Genomic DNA, 15,798 nt, shown 5'->3' on the forward strand with positions numbered 1-15,798 from the left:
CAAACCAATTCCAATTATTCAGGAACTGGGTGTGGACCACAACATGGCATTTTCCCTCTTTCCCGGTGTTTGCTTGCATTTCTGTTTTCCTTCTCAGGTTTTTTTTCTTTCTAGATCCGATTTTTCTTGTGCAGCAAGATAACTGTATGGATTTGTATACATATATTGGATTTAACATATATTTTAACATGTATTGGACTGTCTGCCATCTAGGGGAGGGGGTGAGGGGAAGGAGGAGAAAATTTGGAACGGAAGGTTTTGCAAGGGTTAACGCTGAAAAATTACCCATGCATATGTTTTGTAAATAAAAAACTATTAAAAAAAAAGTTAAAAGACCCACATGTGCAAAAATGTTTGTGGCAGCCTTTTTTGTAGTGGCAAGGAACTTGAAACTGAATGGATGCCCATCAGCTGGAGAATGGCTGAATAAGTTATGGTATACTAATGTTATGGAATATTATTGTTCTATAAGAAATGATCAGCAGAAGTGAAATGAGCAGAACCAGGAGATCATTATACACTTCGACAACGATATTGTATGAGGACATATTTTGATGGAAGTGGATTTCTTTGACAAAGAGACCTAACTGAGTTTCAATTGATAAATGACGGACAAAAGCAGCTACACCCAAAGAAAGAACACTGGGAAACGAATGTGAACTATCTGCATTTTTGTTTTTCTTCCCGGGTTATTTATACCTTCTGAATCCAATTCTCCCTATGCAACAAGAGAACTGTATGGTTCTGCAAACATATATTGTATCTAGGATATACTGCAACATATCTAACATATAAAGGACTGCTTGCCATCTAGGGGAGGGGGTGGAGGGAGGGAGGGGAAAAAATCCGAACAGAAACGAGTACAAGGGATAATGTTGTAAAAAAAATTACCCTGGCATGGATTCTGTCAATATAAAGTAATTATTAAATTTAAAAAAAAAAAAAAAAAAGAAATGATCAGCAGGATGATTTCAGAGAGGCCTGGGGAGACTTACATGAACTGATGCTGGGTGAAATGAGCAGAACCAAGAGTACTGTGTACAGTAACAACAAGATTATACAATGGTGGATATGACTCTTCTCAACAATGAGGTGATTCAGGCCAATTCCAATAGATTTGTGATGGAGAGAGCCATCTGTATCCAGAGAGAGGACTTATGGGGACTGAATGTGGACCTAATATTTTCACCCTTTTTGTTAGTGTTTTTTTTTCCTTTTTGATCTGATTTTCCTTGTGCAGCATGATAATTGTGGAAATATATATGAGAATTACATGTTTAACATATATTGCCTGGAGAGTGGTGTGGGAAAGAGAGAGAGAAAACATTTCGAACACAAGGTTTTGCAAGGGTGAATGCTGAAAAATATCTTTGCATATATTTTGAAAATAAAAAACTATTATTAAAAAAAGATATTGATGATGGGGGTAGGGTGCATGGAGTCAAGAGAGAGAATGAGTTCCATTTAGGACACTGTGAATTTGAAATGTCTACGGGACATATAAAGGAGATATCTATGAAATAGGTAGAGACAAATGAGTAGCATTCAGGAAAGAGATATTAGGGCAGGATATTAGGCAGGATAAATATGGGAGGCCTCTGTGTAGAGATGACACATTACACAAAATCCAAGCAAGCTGGATAGCAAGGGCAACCCTACAGGTATTTTTATGGCAAGTGGTCAAATACCTATTATTCTTAAGAGGAGGTTAATGTTTTCTACCAAAAATACATGGACTAACCATATGACAATGTTGACCTAACATATACACTTCTGAAATTCTGCAGCTTGAAATGAAAAGTAAACATGAGTTGGGGCCGGGGGTGGGGGGGAGAAATCTGTTCATTTACCATCTATTTTGAAATAATAATTTCAGGGTTTTAAAAACAATTTCTAGCAAATGCTTGTTAAAATACAGATTCAATTCATCAATGTATGAAAACAGAGTTCTCTCTGCAAAGAGCAATGCATTTTAATGTATTAAAAGTTCTTCTGCCTTAGAAAGTTCCTTCTTCCTCATTTAGGCAGGAAAATGAATCGAGTCCTGTTCTCCAGGTGACTTTGCCTCTTTGACCTGCCATGGCCCAGTGCTCACTTTATCTGGTGATTCATTTTCAAGAACTCCAACAGTATTTGTTCTGACATTTTAATTAAAATACGACCACTACCTCATCCTGATGATAAAAAGGCCCATGTGTCAGTGAAAACTAGCTTTTCAGTGCCTCGGTGCACCTGAGGACCCTTCTGATCTCAGAATTCTTACTAAAGAATTTCAGTCAGGTTCTAAACAATATATCATTTCAAAATGGGATCACTTTAAACATTAAGATTAATGTTTTTTTTTTATGTCTAGAAGATGTTAACTAATGAATGTGCATTTGCTCTCCAAGCTGATTTTTACAAATAATTACAAAATATATATATATATATATATTTTATAAAAAAGATGCCTAAATGGTAGCTTCAGGGAAAGTATGCTCTTTGTGGTGGGTATTGACTATAGTAACAATCTTTACTGGAATGAGTGTGCAGAAAAAAGAATGAGCAAAGCCCCAGGCATCATGTACAAAGTTCGCAGTTTATGTAACCAAATTATTAATTTGATTAAAGCTAAAGGCTGAAAATATAACTTTAAATTTCAATTAAGAATAATATCTTAGTAAAATAATCAAAAGTTATAATAATCATTGACATTTCTGAAGCTTAAAAATGGGAAAAATCTTGCTGTTTAGTAAAAAGCAAGTTAAATACCCACTCACAGCAAAATATACTTTCAGATTGGAGAATTTTACTCAGACAGTACAAAATAAAGTGAGTTAGTCCCAAGAGCATTAGCATTTGAGAATGAAGCAGTTTGTATTCTCTTCTGTAAATGTATAAGCCCATCTTTATTCCTCTGCATTAAGACAAAAAAACAAGGCATGCAGTAAGAGGACAAAAAGAGATTAAAACGGGAGAGAGGACACAGGACACACAGGCCATGTGAACAGACGGTACCAATCAAAGGAAATAAAGAACTGGAAACAAACCAAGGGAACAAGTTTCTAATATGAATCCCTAGCAGGGACATGGATACTCATTTGAAAGAAATACTAATTTAAAGGGTCATTTCTGTCGCTATACATAAAAAAATAAATAGACTCAATTTGCTTTAGTTGCCCTCTTGTGGCCAAACGTTGATAATGCAAAGATGTTTTTTTTTTTCCTACATGATTTCTCAAAAGGATTGTTACATTAAAAAAAAAAAAAAAAAAGTCCAAGTGATGTACACGGTGAAGGTCCTGGATGATCAGGAAGCACTGCCACACATTTCTTATGTTTTGCTAATAATGAGCATTATTTTTTTTTAACTTCACTGAATTGCTAAGAGCCCCATCTCAATCATTCTAATAGAGGGCTGGTAAAACCTGGCACATTGCATTTCAGGAAATAACTAAAAGGAAAATTCAGAAACAAAGTGAAAGTATCTTTCTATCAAGAATGGCCAGAATATTCTTACCCAGCTCTGCCTCAGCATACGGAGTGAACAATTTCTGCACAACTGACTCTAAATCTTCTCTTGCTGTTTTCTTTGAGGACGGACAAGTCAAATGGACGAGATCTATTCAAATGCAGGGGAGAAGGGAATGGAAAGAAAAAAGGTTAGTATATTGGAATCCTGGCTTGTATATCTCCAAAATCTGGCAGTATATCTGCAGCGATCGGGTATTCTCTGATACAGGGATGTAAGCACTTAAATCTGCCAAGCCTAGGTTTAGTAATGGAATCCCTTATATTCACTGAACAAGTTTATTTTTTTCAAAGCAGATTTCTAAATCCAACATTACAATAACACATTACCACTTCAGACCCCATTAACTTAGGATTTGCTAGATTTATGAAAAAATGATTTTGTTCTACTAAATAAACTATAGAAGAGATTAAGATTTTAATTATTTCAAGTAAATTTTTAAAGTACTCTAGAAAAACCCAAGTACACATGAATCACTGATATGCTAATGACAATTTATGGATTTATTAAACTGTATCCACAAAGACTTCCATTTAATGATATATTTTGTTGGCTTAGTTTGAATGTGATGCGCTTGATGGCAAACATGTATGAATTAAAGTTCATCTGAAACTCAGACTATTCACTAAATAAAAATCGCCTCTTCAATAATTTTGAGTGAATGAGGTTTTACTCTAATTGCTTTTTATGAAATCCAAAGCCCTGATTTTAAAGCTCAGTTGTTTTTGTTTTTGTTTTTTCAGGCTAAAGAGCATCACAAATTTCAAGAAGACATTTCTTGGCAAAGACAAGAAAGAGAAAGGATCCAAGAGTCAATTCAACAAGTTAATTAAGTGTCTGTCGTGGCAAAGAGATGTCGCAGACGTAATGTTGATAATCTCACAGCAAGTAGATCCCTAAATGTAGGAAAGGGTTTCTGGTTACAGTAAGATAGTGGCAAAAGGGAGATCCTAGATTCTAGCACTACATCAATACCAATTCCCACACTATATTGAGGATGATCCATTTTTGTGGCCCCCTTGGCTACCACATCCCCTTTCTTGTCCAGAGTCACTCTAGTCTACTGAGTAGGATTCCCTTCGCTGCCCAAATACATCTCCAATTCTGTAATGGAAATCAATGTATGAAAGTATGTAAGGTTTTAAGAATTCATTTCACAAATAATTTAGCTAGAAAGTATTTTTTAATGACAGAGATATTCAATATTTATGCTCGTTACACTCAACTCTCTTAGCTCTTTATCTTTGTGCCCTATTTGTCACATGAGTCCCAAAACCAAAGCCTCTCGAAAGAGCAGTGTTACTTAAGCACAATTTGTCATGTTTATGAAAATACTGCAGCGATTCCCAGCACAAGTTTTGGAACATGTTAGGAAAATTATTAGTTATCTCAAAGGTCACCTCAACAATTCTCATATTCAATTTAATTTTATTTCACTGAAATAGAAATATGCTTGAGAACTTTTTTCATGGGGAGAAAGGGAACAAAGGTCAAGATCAAAGAGGGTCTTACAGGTCTAAAGAATGAAACACTATACTAGCTTATCTTTCTCTATTTTAAATATTCAACCACTTGGTAACATGTCCTTTCCATCTAAAAAAAAAAAGTCTACTTTCTTCAAAGAGTAATTTTTGTGTGTGTGGTGGTGATGAGTTGTTGCACCAAAAAAGCACTTATGAAATATTTTAAGATCAATCAATAGGCATTTCCTAAGATCTTATGTGCCAAGAGTAGCCCTAGGCTCTGGGCACATAAAGGCAAAACCCATAACGTCTCTGCCTCTGAAAAGCTTTGTTTCCATTAGGGAGAAACAACATGCCCACATAAGAGCACATACAAAATCATCACAAAGTTAATATACAGGATTTTTCCCCCAGAGGATGAAGGGTGAGATCAAAAAGGGTCTCACATAGAGGAATAACACTTAACTGACCTCTGAAGGAAAGTGGGACTTCTAGGAAATACAAGTTACCAAGGAACACATTTTCAGGAATCAGGGATGGCCGATGCAAAGGCATAGAGACTGGAATTGGAATGGCACAGGTTAGAAACAGCAAATAGGCCAGTGGAATAATGTGTAATAAGAGAAAAACACCAAGACTTCTGCCTGCAGTCTCAATTTTCCAGTTCCTTCCTATCCAATTAAACCTGACTACATTATTAAAAGCCTAACCATTCACGGGAAAATTCAGAGGATTAACATGAATTCACATGAGTATCTTAATAACTTGAAGAAAATGTACTTTTGAAAAATCTCTTACAGGTTATATTAGCTCTGCCAAATGGGAACTCACTCTCTCCACTTCCCCCATCTCTCTCTGTCTCTCTCCCCATCCATATCTCTTTCTCTTCTTTAATTTTCTCCATCTCTCTCCCTCACCCCCATATCTCTTTCTCTCTCTCCTCTTTTTCTGTCTCCCTCTCCCCTCCTCTCTTCCATATATATTAAATATACACATGATTTACACAGTTCCCCACGTCCTACCTATGCACAGAAATGCAGAGCGGTTTTATCCTCTGATTTAAGCTGGATATATGAACTCATTCCCCCCTCCCCCATCCCGCTCCTTTTAAACCTGTGATAATTTCTTTTTCTTGCTACCTAAGTCGCCTCCTTGCCTCCTCCTTCTCATCTTTTTTCTCCAATTCTCCTTGAATGACAGCTGGCCTGAAGCTGCATTCTTCTTTCATTCCCAATATTTCTATAATGGTTGCTTAGACTCCCTCCCTGCTAAGAGGCGGGCTGCCCAGGCCAGCTTTGTGCCTCTGCCCATACCCCAGCAGGTGCTCCTTGGCTATGGATAAAACCATGGCTTAGCCAAAGATTTCCATAATGCCTGGCAATAATCTCCTGTATCTCACTGAACACGTTAGCGTCAACACTCAATTACTCAAGCTGCATCTCCAGGGGCTAGAAAATATACACTAACAGAAAATCCTTGAAACAATTTCTATTTGTTGTGATAATATAGTCATAGTCATATTCAGACACACAGATATCACCAGAAAGAGATTTCTCAGCCCCCATAGAAAATCTGCAAAGTAAATAACCTACTTATTTAAACCCCTACTCCCTTCAGGTTCTAATATGCGATTTTACAATGCCATGATTGTCTCTAACCCTCTTCAAAATAATTTCTTCCTGTAAATTCATTGCAAATCCAGTATGGACTTATCCAAGGCTGAAAAAAAAAAAAAAAAAAAAAACCATGCTTCAGAGGCTCTGCTTTCCCACTCTCTCAAACATCCCCTTCTTTTTTGCCCAGGCTTTTTGTTCTTCTCCATTGTACCTAACATTTACTTTGCTCAATAAAGGCTCAACAACAACCAATGGGCTGGGGCAAAGTACACTTTTCCCTAATGATGACATTTCATTAGTATCAATAATGACAATTACTACCATGTGAATCCAGTAGAATCAGTAACTATGGAAACCTTTCTCCCTGGCCTCACATAAGAGTATAAAAGGCTTGAGGGTCCATTAAAAAACCCAAGCTCTTTTGTACATGTTGCTCCTTCTACCTCATCTGGTAACTTTTGTTCAAAGGTTTAATGGATTCGAAAATTACAAAATGAGTTTCCTGTTAGTGCTCTTTTGTCTACAATAGTGCTAGTGTATCTACCCACGGTAGATATGTAGAGGCAACAGAGAAACCCTGAAAGGAAAAAGCCTTAATTCAGAGTGCACAAGTGATACTTGAAGAAGCCTAAGGACTGGGGAGCCAACAACATTCAGACAAGTGAATGAGCGACTCTGAAGTGACGGTGATGAAAACATCAAAAATCTTCAAGGTAGAAGCTATTCAACGTGAAACTGAGGGCAAAAGCAACGTGTTAACTCTCTAACAACATATTTGCAACACTGCTGGCCCATGTCCTAAGTTATTTTCCTATTCAGAGTCTTAATACAGCAATACGCTTCAAATGAACAGAGTTAACAAATGGACGATTTGAAGCTACTTTGCGTGGCATCAAAAAACTTCCTAAAATACAAGTCCATCCATGAGAAAATATCTCAGACAGACAACTTCAGCAGACATGGAAACAGAACGAGAAATTTCTAAAAATACTAGGAATTTTGGAAAAGGCAAGGAATCTATTTTTCAAATTTCCAGCACTACTCACTACTGTAACAACACAGATATAAACAGAGCAGCCTTTCTCAGAAACAGTGAAAATACCTGTCTCTGTGCTAGACAAATGGATTTGGCTTTCAAACTCGGGGCAATGTTAATCAGGAAAATAGAACACACTCACCAAAGAAAGGATCCGCCTAGCAATTTCTTTATGAATTACTGATTGCACAGCACAAGTGTGAATACATGCAGACATTTTCTTGCTAATGCTAAGAGACAAAGAATGGCATGTGAGGCAGGTACACTGCAACATTCAAGCACACAGTGGGCGATGCTGACTTCTCTAAAGAAAACAATGGAACATTCACATCAGCTTGTACATTCCCTAAAGAATTTAGAAAGCAATACAAGAAGTCAACTTAAGAACATAAGCTCAAGTATTTACTTTAGAAAATCAATTCTCGCCTTTATAACAGTATTAAGAATAAAGGAATTCATTTTAAAAATCAGGCAAAGGTCAAAAATCCAAAGAGCCTGGAAAGTCAATTGCTCTAATTCTCTATTCGTACATTTATGAAGTATGCGGAGTATTCTCTTACATCAGACAATAAGATAATTCAAGGCTCTGATACTGTCATTAGATTCAAAACATACTGATCTGGTGAAGTGTAAGTACTCCTTCTGCCAACCAACGGCTCACTCAGCCCCTCTAAGATCTGGAGGAAAAAGAACTTTTGATTGCTAAGATGAAATTTAAGAGGGACAAACAAACTTTAAGATTTGTATTAAAAAAAACACACAAAAATCCAACAACCCACTAACAACTTCCTAAGTACAGATGAGGCGTGTCTAGACAGCTGTTTCTTTAAAAAAGAACTGGGAATTTAAGAAGCCTTGCAAGCTCAAACTGACAGCGTAATAGGGCAGCCAAGAAAACTGATGTGATCTTAAAAAAGAAAAGGTCTAAAATCTCAAGGGAAGCAAATGATGGAAAAAATAGCAATGAAGCATGACTAGATTCGTCAGATCTCAAACTACATTATAAAGCACTAATCATCCAAATTCATTTATTTAATGAAAGTATGAGTCAGTAGAACAGACCAGAGAAGTAAGACTCAGAAATAAAAGAATAATCAGCAAGTCAGTCCCTAAGCATTTACTATGGACTAAGCACAGAGATCTAAGCACTGGGGATACAAAGGGCCAAAAATCATCCCTGCCCTTAAGGAGCTCACAGTCTAAAAGTAGAAACAACATGGAGATAACTAGGTACATACAAACAAATCTACAGAGGAAAGAAGAGATTAGCTTGGAAAGGAAGGCAGTAAGCAGTTAGGGTGAGAGGGAAAGACCTCTTGCAGAAGGTACAGTATGAGCTGAGACTTGAAGAAAGGCAGGGAGATGCAGGGACAGAAATGAAGAGAGGGAAAGAGACAGCAGGCCAGGCATGGGGCACTGCCTGTGCAAAGACCTGGATCACTGGGTTAGGAGGACAGCAAGGAGGCCAGTATGCCAGAGAGGGAAAATGTTTAAAAAGAATGGAAAAGGGGAAAGGAACCAGGTTGTGAGAAGCTAGAAAAACAGGAGGGAAAAAAAGGTAGAGGTGTGTGTGTGTGTGTGTGTGTGTGTGTGTGTGTGTGTGTGTAGTAAATAATTGGAAAGGATTACCCAAAGGTGTAGTATTTACATTCTAATGGGGGAGGAAAAGAAAAAAAAAAACTGTCCCCAGGGAACTCTAATGTCATCAAAAGTCACAGGAGGAGTTAAATAAGACAAAGGACTTGGGAGTGGGTTTTGTTAAGTTACAGTTTTAAGAGAAGGAAAAAAGGAAGGGGAAAAGGACTAAAATAGGAAGGAAAGAAGGGAATTTATTATTTCACATAACTGGAGTATGAAAGAGAAAACTATAAAAATGTGAGAACAGGGAGCATCTCTTGAAACTTTCATCTGAACTAGTTAAAAAAAAAAGGACAGAAGACATGTCATCCAAAAAGAGTTTACTGGGGAAATACATTCAATGCAACAAGAAAAGAAGAGGGAAGTGCGAGTGGGGAGAAGGGTGAAGAAGAGAAAGAGAAGACTCGGGGAAAGATGAAGCCTAAGCAAAAGAAACTCTAGCCTCAAAGGATGGATCATGAAAGAGGTTTAAAAAGAAAGAGTAACAATAAGTGATTGTGTCTGGCCGAAAGGAAGAAAAGCGGGGCAGAGGAGTAGAAATAGAGCGTATGAAGCAGAGATCAAGAGTGTCTGGTCCACTTTCCTTCCGACTTTCCATCCTCTTCTTTTTTGTAAAGAGGGGGAGCAGGGGAGAAAGAGAAGAAAAAAATATAAGAGAACAGGATAGAGGGAAGTGCACAATTAACGATGAGAACTTTTTACATGAATAAGATGAATTCACCCACAACGCAGGATAGCAGAACGGATTAAGAAAACAATCAAATAAGAAACTGTTTATCAAAAAACACACTTGAAACATAAAGATTCAAACTCAGTTATAAAAAGGGACATAGAGCAAAATCTATTAGGCTCCAGCCAAATTTTAAACAGCAGAAGTAGTGATCATTATTCCAGATATCAAGGAAAAATCAAAAATGGAGTTGGTAAAAAGAGAAAGGAAACTGCATTAAGCTGAAGGGAATCATAATCATCATTATGCTGCCATATATGCACCAAATGGGCTAGCATCTAAATACTTAAAAGTTTGACAACTTGTAGGGAGAAATTAAGAGTAAAATTGTAATATTGGGGAACCTCAAATGTACCTTTGAGATCTAGTCAAGTAAAACAAAGAAAGAAAGGTAGGAAGGAAGGGAAGGAGGGAGGGAGGCAGGAAGGAACAGAGGAAGGGAAGAACAGAAAAAGAGAGAGAAAGAGAGAGAGAGAGAGAGAGAGAGAGAAAGAGAGAGAGAGAGAGAGAGAGAGAAGAGAGAGAGAGAGAGAGAGAGAGAGACCTGAAAAGAATTTCTGAAAAGTGCTAGATCTTTGGTGATCACTGAATGGGAATAGAAAAAACATATTTCTCAACTGTGCAATACACATTTATAAAAATCAACCATTTATTTGGGCACAAAATCAAATGTGAAAAAACAATAATATTAAACATAAGCTTTATTAAATATAGCACAAAAATAAAAATTATATTCACTAAAGTGTAATTGGAGAAAGAATTAAAATTGGAAACCTAATAATCTTAAATGAATTGGTGGTTCAAAAAACAAATCCTAGATATTTTTTTTTTTTTAAAGACAACAATGTGACAGCATCTAACATTTATGGGATACAACCAAAGTAATCCTTAGATAAAAATTTCTCTCTCTAAACCAGTAGTTCTTAACTTTTTTTCTGATACAGAATGCTATGAGAATTTGGCAAAGCCTATGGACATCTTCTCAAAATTTTTAAATGCATATCACAGAATATATAAGATTACTAAGAACATCAGTTATACTGAAAGTGTTATCAAAAATAAATCACAAACCCCAGCAAGAAAGGAAAAAAAAATCAATGAGTTGGACATGCAACTAAAAATGCTAAAAGCAAATAAATAAATCAACAAATAAACAAACAAACAAACAAACAAATAAATAAAGCCAAAAAACCCTCACCAGTTAAAAACTCCAAATATATAAATGGATAATAAAAATTCTGAGAAACAAAGATTAGATTAATAAAACGAAAACCAAAAATCCCCACTCAATTAGGAAATAAAACAAGAGCTGCTTTTTTGAAAACTACTGATAAAGCATTAGTTAATCTGATTTTTTAAACAAAAAGAAAATCAAATTACCAACATAAAGAAATAAAAAAACGAAAATCCACAAGAATTCACAAGAAATTATCAAAAACTATTTTACCCAGCTATTTGTCAACAGGACACAAGTAAAATGAAATGGATTAATATATTAAATGATATAAAATGTTAAAATTAAAAGAATAAACAGAGAATTTAAATGACTCAGTTTCGAGGAAAGAAGCTGAACAAGCCACAATTGAAATCCCAAAGGGAAAAAAAAATCTGAGACCAGATGGCTTTGCAAGTGAATTCTATCAAATATTCAAACAACAATTTATTCCAATATTGCAGAAACTGCAAAATGAAAAGAAAAGGGCTCCTACCAAACTCCTTCTAGGATACAAATACTGTTTTGATACTTAAGCCAGGGAAATTCAATCTGGAAAAAGAAAATGAAAGAACAAAATCCCTAATGAATAGAGATGCAAAAATTTTAAATATTAACAAAGAGACTAAAACAACATAAAAATTATATGCTATGCCGAGAATAGATTTGTACCAGGAATGCAGTGCCACTTCAATATTAGGAAAACCAGAAACATAAGAGACGTGTATTAATAATGAGTACCTAAGCAATCCTATGATTATATCAAGATATGCAAGAAAAAGCTTTTGTCAAAATATAACATCAATTTCTGTTAGAACATAAAAAACTAGCAAACAGAAATAAATCGACTTTTCCCATAACATAGTAAATGGCATCTATTTAAAAGCAAGAGTCAAAATCATAAGTAAAAGGAATACATTATAGGCCTTTTCTTGTAAAAATGGGGTAAAGCAAGGATATTCGTAGTGCTATTTATAACAAGAAAATAAAAAGGAATCAAGGGGAAATAGGCAAAGAAGGGGAAAAATCTACTTTTTTTGGTGATATGCTGGTCTATACACAGAACTCTTTCTCGAATCCTAACTGAGGTATTCTTAACTTGAGGCCCATGAACTTGTTCTTTTTAGGATTTTAATTAAGTGTACTTCAGTATAATTGGGTTTCTTTGTAATCATAAGGCCTGCACTTTATACATTTAAAACATTATTCTGAGAATGGATTCACAAGCTTCACCAGACTACCAAAAGAGTCAACCAAACACAAAAAAGTTAAGAACTACTGCCCTAAATCGACTAGAAAATTAATTGAAGTAATTAATAAATTCAGCTAAGTTGCAGGAAACAAAATAAATCCATAAAACCATCAGCATTTCAGTATATTATCAATAAAACACAGCACGAAGAGAAATTCAATTTTAAAATACTGATATGTAAAAGATTTAGAAGTCTATGTATAAAAACATATGAAAACTATATGAATACAGTTATAAAACACTTTCTGAAAAGAAACAGACATAATTAGAGAAATATTAAATGCTCCTAGATAAGCTGAGCAAACATAATATAAAAATCATCACACTACTTAAATTAATTTACTTTTATTTATTCAGTACCATACCAAACTACCAAAGAATCACTTCAGACAGTTAGAAAAAATTAATAACAAAATTTATCTGGAGGAACTGAGGTCAAGATTCCCAAGACAGATACTGAATAAAAGTAGGAAGAGGACCTCGCGGTACTAAACCTAAAATTATACTCTGAAGGAGAACTCATCAAAACTATGTGATACAAAACTATGTCAATCAGTGAAACAATCTACTGAACCAAATGAATACAGTAGCTTAGTGCTGGATTAGCTCTTGGGAACAACTCGCTATTGGACAAAAACTAGAAAGCAGCCTAGGCAGAAATTAGGTTTCGACCAATGCCTCCTGCCATACACCAAGATAAGCTCCAAATAGGCACATGACTTAGACATAAAAGGTCACATTGTAAACAAATTAGAGGACCAAGGAAGAAATTACATTTTGGATCTATGAATAGAGGAAGAATCCATGACCAAATAAGGAATAGAGAGGATTTCAGAAAGCAAAATGGACATATCAATGCAGTTAAAATGAGAAGGCAAAGTTACCTGGGACAAAATCTTTACAGAAAGTTTCTCTGTTAAAGGCATCTTCCTATGATTGATGGAAAACTCATTCAAATCTATCAGAAAAAGATCCATTTCCCAAGTGATGAATGGTCAATAAATATAGACAGGAAGTTTTCTTTTTAAAAATTCTTAAACACAATACAAAAAAACATTTCTACAGACAACAAAACACAAAAACAATAAGATATGAAACTATTAATCTCTATTCCAAATTGATATATGTGTGTTATACAAAACATATACACGCATGCACACACATACACATACAATATACATACTGTTTTCAAAACTATTCTATTTGCCTTTACTTTGGTATTTTTTTTGGTTCTTTTTTGTGTATTTTTGTCCAAGTGTGATATAATACTATTGTACTATGATCAGGTTTCAGAGAAACCTGAGAGGACATGTAGAAAGTGATGCAAAAAGAAGTGAACAGAATCAGAACAATCTACAAAGTGACCACAATATTGTAAAGGTAACTGAATCGGAAAGACTTAGTAACTCTGCTTAACATAATGATCCACTACAGCTCCAAAAGGCTCATGATGAAATATGCTTTTCCCCCTTATATAGAAAGCTGATAGACTCAGAGGGTAGACGGAAACATATTTTTGGTTCTTTTCTTTACTTTTTATTCTTTTTTTAAACAACATGGAAAAAATGGAAATGTTCTACATGACTATATAAATGAATCTTGTTTTTCCTGTCTTCTCAACGGCTGGAGGAGCAGGGATGGTAAGGAAAACTAGAATTCAAAAAATAAGAATAAAAAAGTCTCAGTGATTTAAAAAATAAAGTGAAATGAATTAAAAAATATAAAGAGGAATTTGAACAAGACAGAGTTCTAATGATAGGTAGTAAAAAGTAAGCAAGATCTGAACAAAATACAGTTAAAGTTATCTTAATAACTTAATGCTACAAAATTCATTTTCATTTGTTAAAAATTTACTCTGAAATATACTATGACCACAAAGATACTACAGAACACAGATAAGACGATATTTGTAGTGGCCAAGCCAAACCAGGAGAGTTAAAGGTTAAATATCAGAATTCCTGGATTGCCAGCCAACTTTTTGGGTGGATGATGTCCTCTCATTTTCTAGTGAGAGGAATAAGCACAGAGCAGTCTAGATAAGAAATTTGTGCTGATGTAGGATGGCACTGATCATAGGAGAAACAGAAGTTGAACACTATTATCAATCAACAAATATTTTACTGCCTAGTATGTGGCCGGGACAGCTAGATGGAGGTGCAGAGGATAAAGTGCCCAGCAGGTGTCAGGTCAAATTATCTTCTTGAGTTCAAAACCAGCTTCAGAAACATTCTTGCTTTGTGATCCTGAGTAAGTCACTTCACTCTGTTTGCCTCAGTTTTCTCATCTGTAAAATGAGCTGAAGATACCACGCCCTTAGCCATACTACAACATTATTATATCACTCCAGTATCTTTTGCCAGGAAAACCCCAACTGGGATCACAAAGAGTCTGATGAGAATGAAAACAACTAAACAACAAAAGCATGTGACCAGCAAGAAAACCAAAAGGAAATCAAAAGAAAACCCTCAATTATTTATATGGAGAACATTTACACCACATGGCAAATGCTATTGCATATACCTGTTGGGTCACTTGACTGTGCCGCCAAACTTAGGATGTGCTCAGAGAATGTGAAATAATTCTAACAGAATATAAAATACAAACATCTTCAACAATTCCCTCTTCCCATTGTTACTGGAGAACTGACCATATCAAGTTATATGATTACTAAAACCCTGGGAATTCAGTTACTGGGGAGGCCTTGAACATTTATTAGAAAACTCACCAAATTTTATTGAGGACTTCCAAATGAGAGTATTTTAATTTTACAAATCTTAGAAATAAGCTAATTTATTCATAAGTACATCTTATAAAAAGGAAACCTTTTTGGATTAAAAAAAAATGAGCCACAAATCACCCAAGTTCACATCACTTTTTAAAAACCCCTTTTTATTACCACTGAGGGGCTAGCTATGAGTCACAAAGTCTCATCAGTATATATTTTGATTATGTTTGATTTACTCAGGTATAACTGCATTAGATACAGTGGTTGCCAACATTTGTCTTCGAGTAATTCGTCCAGCAGGAAGAAAGATGGGCTTACTTCATGATTCCATCATTACAGACTGCATTTTTAGGACAAGTGAAGGAGCTTGGTTCCACTCAGCTGGCAATGCCGATTACATGCCTGTCACTTATACAAGGTGATCAAAGACCAGGTATATTTGTATACTTTTGTTAAGTAATTGTTTAAAGGGAAAAACAGTCACTACAAAGCCTGGTTGAAGTTAATGATGAAAAAATCCTGAAGATTTATGGAACCTATTCTCTTCTTAGAATTTGTTCTTTTCTATTACTAGACATTTTTATATTTAAAAAAATTTTTTTAAATGAGCAGTT

General features: G+C 35.3%; 1 protein-coding gene across 1 annotated transcript in view; it reads right to left on the minus strand.

Annotated features, from left to right (window-relative positions):
- Window positions 1-15,798, minus strand: part of CHM (CHM Rab escort protein) — a 188,420-nt gene that overhangs the window by 24,695 nt on the left and 147,927 nt on the right. The window contains exon 13 of the mRNA XM_051968719.1: window positions 3,500-3,601. Within this exon, the coding sequence (XP_051824679.1) occupies window positions 3,500-3,601 (102 nt within the window). The remainder of the gene's footprint in view (window positions 1-3,499; window positions 3,602-15,798) is intronic.

This window comes from Antechinus flavipes, chromosome X (genome assembly GCF_016432865.1).
Source record: "Antechinus flavipes isolate AdamAnt ecotype Samford, QLD, Australia chromosome X, AdamAnt_v2, whole genome shotgun sequence".
NCBI lineage: Eukaryota > Metazoa > Chordata > Mammalia > Dasyuromorphia > Dasyuridae > Antechinus > Antechinus flavipes.